Genomic DNA, 11,260 nt, shown 5'->3' on the forward strand with positions numbered 1-11,260 from the left:
TCTGTCTTGTCCTCCATCAGTTTCTTGTTAATACCCTGTCTCCAGGTATTAGACAGGTTAATACTCTGTCTCCTATTAGGTCCTACCTCATAGGACCGAGCTTTCCCTGATACATGGTATGTGCATCTGCTTTCCTAAATGAATCTCCGTGTCTCTGACGGACATGAGCTGAAATTCTTTTCCATCATGTGTGTCAAGGACCCCACTCATCCTGAGTCCAGGCCTCCTCTCCAGGAACTGCTCAGTCCTCTTCCAGTGACAGACTCTGGGTCTCCAGCTATTTGCAATTCCTTAAAAGAAATAGAATGAATTCCTTTTATCTGAAGCTGATTATGAATTTGTTTTTAGGTTTCCTGACACCAAGAACTACTTAGCAGCAATTTTACGTTCATCGCCACGTGGGAAAGATTTGCAAATGTCCATGTTCTCCACTCCTGGCTCTCAAGGTGGAGTTTCTGGACCAACAGAATCAGCATCACCTGGAATCGTGACAGAAGGAAAATTCTAGAATCTCTCTGAAGATCTAGTCATTGCCAGATTCTCCAATACACCTCAAATATGTGTGTTTAACAAGCCCTTTGGGAATTAAGATGCACGCCAGTTGTGGGGCCACAGTGGTGTACCAACCTTCTTCTTTCTGGAGAATACCCACTCATCATTCTTTGTCTCTTTGTGTCCCCTGTGTGTGGATCTGGGAGGCTGGGTGCTGAGGGCTTTGTGATAATCCATAAGTTTTGCTGTTGTTTTTCTTTTTGTAATCTCTAACCCTTAGGGGCTCATTACACATAGTTCCTGTCCTTTATTTCTAAAAACATTTGTAGACCTTAAAAGGAGCATCCAGTTCTTACATGAATCTCTGTACCATCAAAGATCCTTCTTCCAGGAGTGAGGAGTGAAGAGGGGACCAAGGTGGTGAGTGAGAAAGCCCTGTCCTTGCGTGCACTCCTCCTGGAGACCCATTGGCCCCCTCATTCTAAGCTGGACACTTATGTGATTCTAACCCAAAACAGGCATAGGAGAGATCAGCATCTCCCTCGATGGTGCTAACTGTTGTCCTATCTGCAGTTTCCTGGCTGAGGGAGAGGGAGGGGCCAGGGTGAGTGGGGGACTCTTCCCTGAGAAGGGCTTTTCCGTGCATGAAGAGGGAGACATGAGGGGTGGGTGGTTTCACAAATCTCCATCTAGGAGAGGGACATAAATGAGGCTACTCAGAAAGTGTTCCTTCAATGTTTTTTTATGAATTAATTTTTAAATTGTGGTAAAATAGACATAAAAATTCTATGGTTACAACCACTTTAAGTTGCCACTATTAAGGCCTGAATCATGCTCTTGATGTTTTGCAAACATCACTAGAGTCCATCCTCAAGACACTTTCATCCTGCAAAACTCATTCTCTGACCATCCACACTAACTCCTCACTCTCTGCCCCCAGCCCTCACAGCCCTGCTCCTGTCCCCCTCTCTGTGAATGTCAGTGCATGGTGCCCCATGGAAGTGCAGGCCAGCCTCTGCCTTTTTGTGGCTGCTCACGTCACCAAGCACAGGGTCCTCCAGGCTCAGCCTGTTGTGAGAAACGACCTTCTGGTGAGGGCAGCGGCTACTCTGCTCTACCCACAGCCTTCTTGGTTGCCTTCACTCCTCTGTACCTGGACGCTTGTTTCTCCCACCTGCTGGTCCTGTGAATAATGCTGCTGATAAATTAGCTCCTCAACGTCTTCACACTGAGATTGGAGGCTGAGCAGAGATAGCTGGACCTGACCAGGGCTGGCCCAATCCAGTCTATGCTCCTTTCTGATGAATGCAGCCTGCCACCTTCTACATATGCATGTCAGTTGCCTTTTATCCCCCCTTTTATCTGTCTTATAAAAGCTTTGTGTGCCCCTGATTCCTGGAAGGTGGAGATCTGAGACAGAAAATAGCTCTTCTCTGTCTTCCTCAAAGCTACTGGTAAATAAAATCCATTTTCCTTCCTGTGCCTCGCTCCACAGCTCTAGTTCTCCCCCTAGTGGTGAAGGAAGTCCACTACAGTAAATGTGAGGTACACATCTAATACTCTGCTTCCAATTGTTTGTGGATAAGCAAACCCAGAACTGTAATTACAGGATGATAAGTTAAGACTTTTTTAATCATGATTTAATTTTCAATGGGGTCTTCCTATGGTACCCCATTGACCATGAGCTCCTGGGCTCTAGAAATATTTCTGCCTTGGCTTCATGAGTAGCTGGGATACATGCCACTGAGACCACATTTATTAATTTTTTTTTTCTGAGAAAATCTTTATCATTTTAACGGAAAATGTATGAAGACTTACTCATTGCATTTTTTATTTCTGGAAATATATAAGCATCATTATGTTTAAAGAGCCCTTAGTGAGTGTCAGTGAAGCCGGGTGTCAGTATATCCAGGGGAAAGGGAAGGTTTTAAACAGAGCTGAAACTTTTCTCTCCTGTGTTACAGCAAGACAACTTCCTCTTCTTACAACAATTTACCATTGTTAGTAAAGTAACAGCAGCAATAATTAGAGCTAATATTTCCAGACTCTACATCACGTCCCTAGCACTGTGGACTTCTCCTGATTAACATCTGCAATGCTTAGTCCCTCAGATGACACAGCTGAACTTAGCTCCATTTCATTTCCCTGTCCTGTGTAGAGGAATGTTCTTCTTCTCTCACTTTGTAATGCATCCTATGGTCCCTGATCCTTTAAAGCGGCCTGAGTGTCAGCAATGCCTACTCCAGCTGTCCTCTTCCCCACCCTGACCAGGGTACAGGTGGAGAGAAAAACATGCTTGACAGTCTCCCTTGGGATTGTGCATCCCTCCACATGCACCTTCTCAGATAAATACTTAAATTTTAAAATGAGTCTGAAAATCTACACAATTGGTGCATATTGATTACACAGAATGATAGACTGATTGTGGTTATGCTTGCATAAAGACACTATTTGATTAACTTCATTCCCAAATGCTATCCCCTCCAAAAAAAAAAAAAACCAAATCCGCTTCCTCTGTTCTTCTTGTTTCCCTTCCAATTTCAGGAGTCCCCTTTTTTCCCTTCTAGTTTTCACATCAGTGAGTCTCATGTAATTTGCTCAATATCATGCTCTCCAATTGTATCAATTATACACCATCTTTTCTTTACCCCAGAATGGTCACCTAGGCTGATTTCCAAATTGGCTATTGTGAATTGTGCAGCAATAAATATGGGCACTTGTGTATCTCAAAACTATAATGACTTTAGTTCTTTCTGACCAATACCAAGGTAGGCTATTTATACCTGGATCATATGGTGGATGCATTTTTACCTTTATTAGGAAAACCTCCTTCCTGGTTGCCTTAGTGGCTGGACTAATTTACATCCCCATCAGCAGTGTATAAAAGTTTCTTTTATTTCCCACATCCTAACCAGCACTTATTGCTCTTTTTATTCTTTATGCCTGCCTTTTTTTTTTGCTATAAAACCAGAACATCACAAATATGAGGAGAAAAAAATAGGACAAATACTTCCACTTTTAGGTGTTTGAAAAGACTTCCTGAATAACCCCATCGCTCAGGATATAAAGAAGGAATCAATAAACAGGATAACATTAAATCAAAAAGGTCCTGAACAGCAAGGGATAAAACACAGTGAAGAGGCAACTGTCAGACTGGGAGAAAGTTGTGCCCAGCTTGTACTCTGAAAGAGGGCTGTGATCCCAGATGTACTAGAATTCAAAACAAAAACAATTCAAATTTTTAAAAAATAATAATAACCCAATCGGTAAGTGGTCAAAGAATTGAACACCCACTTCTCAAAATGAGAAATGCAAATGGCCAACTATACAAGAAAAAATGTTCACCGTATTTAGCCACCAGAAAATGCACACCAAAATCACACTGAGATTTGAACTGAAGAAATGAATAAATGAACCAGCTTTTCAAAAAACAGCAACCTACTTTTCTTTTAAAGACTAGATAGTCATTTTCACTAGAGCTGTGATATTTGTAAAAATGATATAATGTGGGGACTCATTCAGTGCTTTTAGAAATATCCCTCATTCGAGGATCAAATCACAAATCATCACACACGAAAAACAAACAAAAATCAGTTCAAGGATTTTAGTGGTTAAAGAAATCCCTTCAAATTAAATAGATCCCAATGGAATGGCTTGAGATGAATGAACACTCTGATATCTTTCAAGGAGTGGGTAGATGATGTCATTTCTCATAAGGAGGCAGGAAAAGACCTGAGATGGTGATTTTCAGCAACACCCAAGACTAGCATTGATGAGCAGAGACAGAGTACGACATTCACAACAGGTTTAAGATGATTTAGGAAAAGATGTCACCAAACCAGCTTTCAAACTGTCTTAATAATTGATGACAATTTAATACTAGATTTCGTGAGAGCATTTAGGCCTGAAATTTCCAATAAATAAAGTAGCACATTTTCATTTCAGGGCTGTTTTTACAATTATAAAAAAGCAGTCATTTAATCGTATTAATTGCAATATATAAATTTACTCTTGAATTAATAGGTGAAGGAAAGAATGAGTAAGAGAACCTGAAGAGAATCATGGTTTACATACTACCCATAACTTTAAGTGATTACCAAAGACTTCTTTCCACCAAGTATTAACTGGTGTGCTCCATTGGTATCCATGTCTCTACCCTCAGCAGATCTCTCAAATACATGGAGTCAGAAAACCAAACACTTGCAGCAGAATTCCTCCTCCTGGGACTCTCAGAGGACCCAGAGCTGCAGCCTGTCCTCTTTGGACTGTTCCTGACGATGTATCTGGTCACCGTTGTTGGGAACCTGCTCATCATTCTGGCCATCAGCTCTGACTCCCACCTCCACACGCCCATGTACTTCTTCCTCTCCAACCTGTCCTTGGCTGACATCTGTAGCACCTCCACCTTAGTCCCTAAGATGCTGCTGAACATCCAGACAGAAAGCAAAACCATCACTTATGCAGGCTGCCTCACTCAGCTATGCTTTTTTGTGGTTTTTGTATGCATGGACAATTTACTGCTGACCGTGATGGCCTATGATCGATACGTGGCCATCTGCCACCCCTTGTATTACACGGTCATCATGAACCCCCACCTCTGTGTCCTGTTGGTCCTGATTTGTCTGCTCATCAGCACTGTGGATGCCCTGGTGCACACTCTGATGTTGCTGCGTCTGTCTTTCTGCAAACATCTGCAGATCCCCCACTTCTTCTGTGATCTGACTCAGATCATCAGGATAGCCTGTTCTGATGCTCTCATCAATAACATTGTGGTTTATTTATCAACTATGCTGTTGGGTATTGGCCCTGTGTCTGGCATAATTTTTTCATATACTCGAATTGTCTCCTCCATCCTGAGAATCCCGTCCACTGGGGGAAGGCGGAAGGCTTTTTCTACCTGTGGGTCTCACCTGTCGGTGGTTTCCTTGTTCTATGGGACTGCTCTTGGGGTTTATCTTAGTTCTGCAGTTACTGATTCTCCCAGGAAGGGTACAGTGGCCTCTGTGATGTATGCGCTGGTCACCCCCATGCTGAACCCCTTCATCTACAGCCTCAGGAACAAGGACATGAAGGGGGCCTTGAGAAAACTCACCTTGGAGACATTTTCCATTTCATGAATCTGTCACCTGCCTTGCCTGTGAGCTCTTAGACTGAGTCAAAGTGAGTGAGTTCTTCCAGAAAAAGTAGCACCCCTTGAGATAAGGAGAGTGAAACCCTGGTGGGGGATGAGACCCTCAGGCCTCTCACCAACCATAAAGGGCAAATGCAGCTCTGGCCAATTAGCTGTTCGGGGTTATGATGGGTGCCCTTCCCTGTCCTTTCACTCAAACTCACTCCCATGCCAGGGGCACCCCTGAGTCAGGACCCCTTCCCAGGGACTCTGAAAGCATAAACCACATGAGGGTGGAACAGCTGAGGAGTCACAGAAGCAGCAAACTCCAGGACCCTGAGGATGGGCTGTCATGGCTGCTGCTTCCCTTCACCCCACACCTGGGAGTCCTCTGACAGCTGCTGCTGCTCATCCTCAGCCCAGGGCAGAGAAGTGGCAGGGGCATGGGGGAGGTGACCTCAGGTACAGGATGCAGACTCTGCCCTCCCTGGAGAGGAAACCCCCCTGACAGGCAGCTGAGGCCCCTGCACTCCCACCTCCAGCCCCACCAGCTACCCCAGCTGGGAAGCCAGCGCCCTTCCTGTTGGGGCCAGCTGCACACTCTTGGGCAGTGCTGTCTCCTTCTGCCACAGCAAGAGGCTCCAGTAAAGAGTCCTGTTCCCACTGTGGCTGTGCCTGTTCTGAATCTTCTGGTGAAGAAGCCACCCAGCTTCTCACAAGAGCACTGAGCACTGGGTGCGGCAGGAATCCTGACTCCCTCTGTGTTCAGTTCTCAGAGCCAAGGATTTAAGGGCGGGCTTTTAACACAAGGAGCTTGGTATTGAACCACAGTCTCCTATACTTACTCTGTTACTTACCAACTAACTCAAATCTGATTTTCATTTTTAAATGCTCCTTTTTTTCTTTTCTTTTCTTTTTTTATTATTATTTTGATGGCTCTGGGTATTGAACCCAGGCCCTTGTGTATGCAAGGCAAGCACTTCCCAAATTAGCTATATCCCCAGCCCTAATTTTCATTTTTATACTTATAAAATTCTTAGAAAAAATATCACCCACTTAATGGTGATTTGAGGAATATTCTGAAATGGCTGAGACAATTCAAAGCAATAAAGATAAATAGCAATGTGGCTGCTTCAGCACAAATTCCACAGTCATTCTTGCAACTGCAGCACCACAGTAGTGAACTTGGGGTGCACAGTTACTTGCCTCCACATAATCAGAAATGTACTATTTGTGTGTGGTCTGTGTCTCAGCCCACCATACTAAATATTCATTCAATCAAGTCTTCACTTCTCTTGATTTTCCTCTTCCTTTTGTCATCATTTCTGCTGGAATTTATACAAACATACAAATCTGAAAAAAAGCCATTTATTTATCATGCAACCCAGATACAAGAGCTCAGTTTACTATCGATTTACCTCCCTTCTCCCTGTCTCTAAATTTTTTTCTTATTTTAGTAGCAGGAATTGACACCGGGAGTGCTAATCACTATTCTACATCCCCAGCCCTTATTCATTTATTGATTTATTCATTTATTCAAGACAACATCTAAGTTACTTAGGACCTCACTAAGGTGCTGAGGCTGACTTTGAACTGCGTGTACCACAATGACCAGCTGTTTGTTTGTTTATCTTTTAATGCCTTTTTAAAATCATATTTCCTATTAGAATAAGTTACACTCTGTGTATATATAATATGTCAAAATACACGCTACTATCATGTATCTAAAAAACAGCAAATAAAAAAACAATAAAACACAGCTTTTAATTGTTAGTTGATCTATTTTGAGTTCTCCTATTACAGGTGAAGGAGCAGAGTCATATAGAAGTTGAGTAATGTCCTGAAAGTTGCACAGCTGTATGGGTTAGTAAATGTTGGATCCAAACTGTTCAAAGTCCCCATTGCCCCCACCATGCCATCCTACCCCAACCAGTATTGAATGACAAACCACTGTGGTCACACAGCAGGGAACTCTACATTTGGAATTGCACATGTGTGGGCTTAGATTGCAGAGTGACTGCACCTTGTCTCAGAGCCCTTTAAAGGGAGCTGGGAAGGATTCCAGGGTGGAGGGCCCTTGCATCTGCTCCACTGAATATTTGGGACTGGGCCAAGCCATAGCAGCTACAGCACTTTTACCCTCGCTTACTCTCATGTCCACGGCTGATCATCAACAACAGCCAATAGACATTCAGACCTATCAGTTGGCTTTCTGATTCCACCAATCCCAATTTGTGGAGAACAACATGGACAGTTGTGATTTTCTCATATTTAAATTCTGTCCTCCTCCCCTTCTGTCACAACACATTACAGTTGCTCCTGTGCCCTGGGTCTCTGGCTATGGTAATACCTAAGGGTCCTAGAATAAATGTCCTTGACTCTGGCCTGATGGTTGTTTTTTCTTGCTTTGCTCACACTAGGAACTTCTGGGCAATGATATCAGAAGAACTGCCATCCATTGGGCTCTTCACAATCAGTGCACTACACTGGGGGGTTCTCTAGGTGGAGTTCCTGGGCCAGCAGCAGCATCACCTAGAGACTTGGTAGAACAGAACTCCTAGGACCACAGGCCAAGCCTAGGAAGTCTGAAAGTCTAGGGAAGGACCAGGATGTGTGTTCTAACAGGGCCTTTCAGTAACTGATGTGTGCACTAAGTCTGAGGGCCACAGTCTTTGTCTTTCTGGAGAATAGCCAATTCAGTGCCTTCCCTGGGGAGGGCAGCTAGGAGGCTGGGTGTTGAGAGCTCTGTGATTCTCACCGTCTTATATCTCTGACCCTTAAGGCTTGTTATGGAGGATACATGTGCATATATTTGTAATAACCACTTAAAGAACCACCCAGTCCTCTGCCCTCTGTTGCATACCAAGATCAGCCTCCGAGGGTGCTGAGGTAGAGCGACAGAGCTGGTGAGTACTGAAGGCTTGCCCCAGCCTTGCCTCCTCCAGGATTCAGTATTCTCCTAATATTCCTGAGCTGTGTTTGTCTGCAAGACATGATCTACTCCATGGTCTCCAAGTTTGGCAACAGTCAAAGGAATGAGAGAAAGATGTGATTATAAAAGAAAATTAATCAGCTCGTCAAAAATAGTAAGTTATGCTTGTTTTAAATACCAGATGGGAGCTGAGTACAGTGGGCCACACCTGTAATTCCCTTACATAGGAATCTGAGGCAGGAGGATCACACATGGAGGCCAGGTTGGGCAACCTAATGAGGCCCTGTCTCAAAATATAAAATCAACAGGACTGGATGTGGGTCGCGATTCAGCACCCCTGTGTCAGTCCCTATAACACCACAAAAGGGGGTCAAGGGAGATGGGCATTTTCACTTTGGATGGGACATGTCAGTATGAAACAAAATACAGACTCATTCAGCTTTGTGAAAATGTCCCTTCCTGGAAAAATATATGACAAATGTCAAATCAAAATCTGAAAAAAAGAAGAGCAACCGTTCTAGGTCTAGAGCATGTAATTGAAATTACATAGATGCTGTTGGAGTTACTTGGTGTAATTATATGATATGAAATATTTAAAGAAATAGACAGGTAATGTCATTTGCCAAAGTAAGGCAGTAGAGAACGTGAGATCGTAATTTTCAGCAACATTTGAGATTAGATCAGTGTAAAGTACAACTTAGGATTCCATGAAAAATGATTGATTCCACCCGTTTGGTGCTTTATTAGGAAACTACTATAGTTTCAGGCTAGATTTAAAGTCTGCATTCAGACTTCAAGTTCCTCAAGCATAAAATAGCACGTTTGTTTTGTATTTTATTATTGGAAAAATTCTCACATTTAATTTTATATATGATAATACATAGAATTCATTCAAAATGCAAGGGCTAAAGAAATGGGTAGGACAACCTGAAGAGAACTTTCTAAATATTACTAGAATTCACATTGTAGACCGAAGGACTGTGTTCAGCACTGATCTCTCTGTGCTGTGTTGTCACTATGTCCCTATCTTGCAGCAGACTTCTCAAAACTATGAAACCAGAAAACCAAACACTTGCAGCAGAATTCCTCCTCCTGGGACTCTCAGAGGACCCAGAGCTGCAGCCCCTCCTCTTTGGACTGCTACTGTCCATGTTCCTTGTCACTGTTGTTGGGAACCTGCTCATCATCCTGGCCGTCAGCTCTGACTCCCACCTCCACACCCCCATGTACTTCTTCCTCTCCAACCTGTCCTTGGCTGACATCTGTAGCACTTCCACTGTGGTCCCTAAGATGCTGCTGAACATCCAGACAGAAAGCAAAGCCATCTCCTATGCAGGCTGCCTCACTCAGGCATATTTTTTCATGGTTTTTGTATGTATGGACAATTTACTGCTGACTGTGATGGCCTATGATCGCTATGTGGCCATCTGCCACCCCTTGCATTACATGGTCATCATGAACCCCGCCTCTGTGCCCTGCTGGTTCTGATCTGTCTGCTCTTCAGCACTGTGGATGCCCTGGTGCACACTCTGATGTTGCTGCGTCTGTCTTTCTGCAAACATCTGCAGATCCCCCACTTCTTCTGTGAACTGACTCAGATCATCAGGATAGCCTGTTCTGATGCTCTCATCAATAACATTGTTGAATTTTTAGCCACCATCTTCTTGGGTATTGCTCCTCTCTCCGGGATAATTTTCTCTTATGCTCAAATTGTCTCCTCCATCTTCAGAATCCCATCTACTGGTGGAAAGTATAAAGCTTTTTCTACCTGTGGGTCTCACCTGTCAGTGGTTTCCCTGTTCTATGGGGCTTCTATTTGGGTTTACCTGAGTTCTGCTGTTACTGATTCTCCCAGAATGAGTGCCATGGCCTCGGTGATGTACACTGTGGTCACCCCCATGCTGAACCCCTTCATCTACAGCCTGAGGAACAAGGACATGAAGGGCGCCTTGAGAAAACTCACCTTGGGGACATTTTTATTGTTGTGACCCTGTTAAGTTTCCTGAGTGTGGGTTTCTACAGGCAAAGAGAATGAAATATTGGGTCTCTATCATGGTTTAAATATGAGATGTTCCTATAAAAGCTCATGTAGCAATTCAGGCATATTCAGAGGTGAAATGATTAGATAATAAATCAGTGGGTTAATCCTTATTGGGAATTAATAATTTCAATGTATTAGTGGATGGTAACTGTAGGCAACTGCTAATAGCTAGAGGAAGTAGAACACTCAGGAGATGCCCTTGGAGACTCTATTTTCTCTCTGTCTCTCTGCTTCCTGCCTATCATAAGCTAAACAGCTTTTGTATGCCACACACTCCTGCCATGATTTCCTCATCTCTGGGGCCCATTAATGAACTGAGCCAACCAGGGACTGAACATCTGAAACCAAAAAGCCAAAATAAACTTTTCCTCTTCTATGTTCTTCTTCTCACATATTTTAGTCACAGCAATGAAAAGGAGACCAATAAAACAGGCAGGAAATCTTGAATCTTCCTTAATTCTAAGTTTTCCTTGCAAACAAATGGTGAAACACAAGCTTTCAAGAAAGTGTCTTTGTATGGAATCCTGTGTTAATATGTTTTGCTCCATGTCACAAACCAACTAACTTCAACTCTTGGTTCAATTTCTACATCTATCATAAGCTCAGACAAATGTCACACACTTAGTAATCATGTAGGGAATATATCTCTTTTACAGAAATATGTGAATTTTTTTCAAGTATCACA

General features: G+C 43.2%; 1 protein-coding gene and 1 pseudogene across 2 annotated transcripts; both read left to right on the forward strand.

Annotated features, from left to right (window-relative positions):
- Positions 1-4,670: 4,670 nt before the first annotated feature.
- Positions 4,671-5,609, forward strand: LOC308645777 (olfactory receptor 7G3-like; the record flags this gene model as incomplete). Its single annotated transcript, XM_081288190.1, has 1 exon — positions 4,671-5,609. One exon carries the CDS (start codon positions 4,671-4,673, stop codon positions 5,607-5,609), a length of 939 nt encoding a protein of 312 aa, XP_081144316.1.
- Positions 5,610-9,584: 3,975 nt separating this feature from the next.
- On the forward strand, positions 9,585-10,522 carry LOC308645918 (olfactory receptor-like protein OLF4; annotated as a pseudogene). Its single transcript has one exon. The product of its transcript is annotated as an olfactory receptor-like protein OLF4 (transcript).
- The last annotated feature ends 738 nt before the right edge of the window (positions 10,523-11,260 follow it).

Source organism: Spermophilus citellus, assembly GCF_964194105.1.
Source record: "Spermophilus citellus genome assembly, chromosome: 3".
NCBI lineage: Eukaryota > Metazoa > Chordata > Mammalia > Rodentia > Sciuridae > Spermophilus > Spermophilus citellus.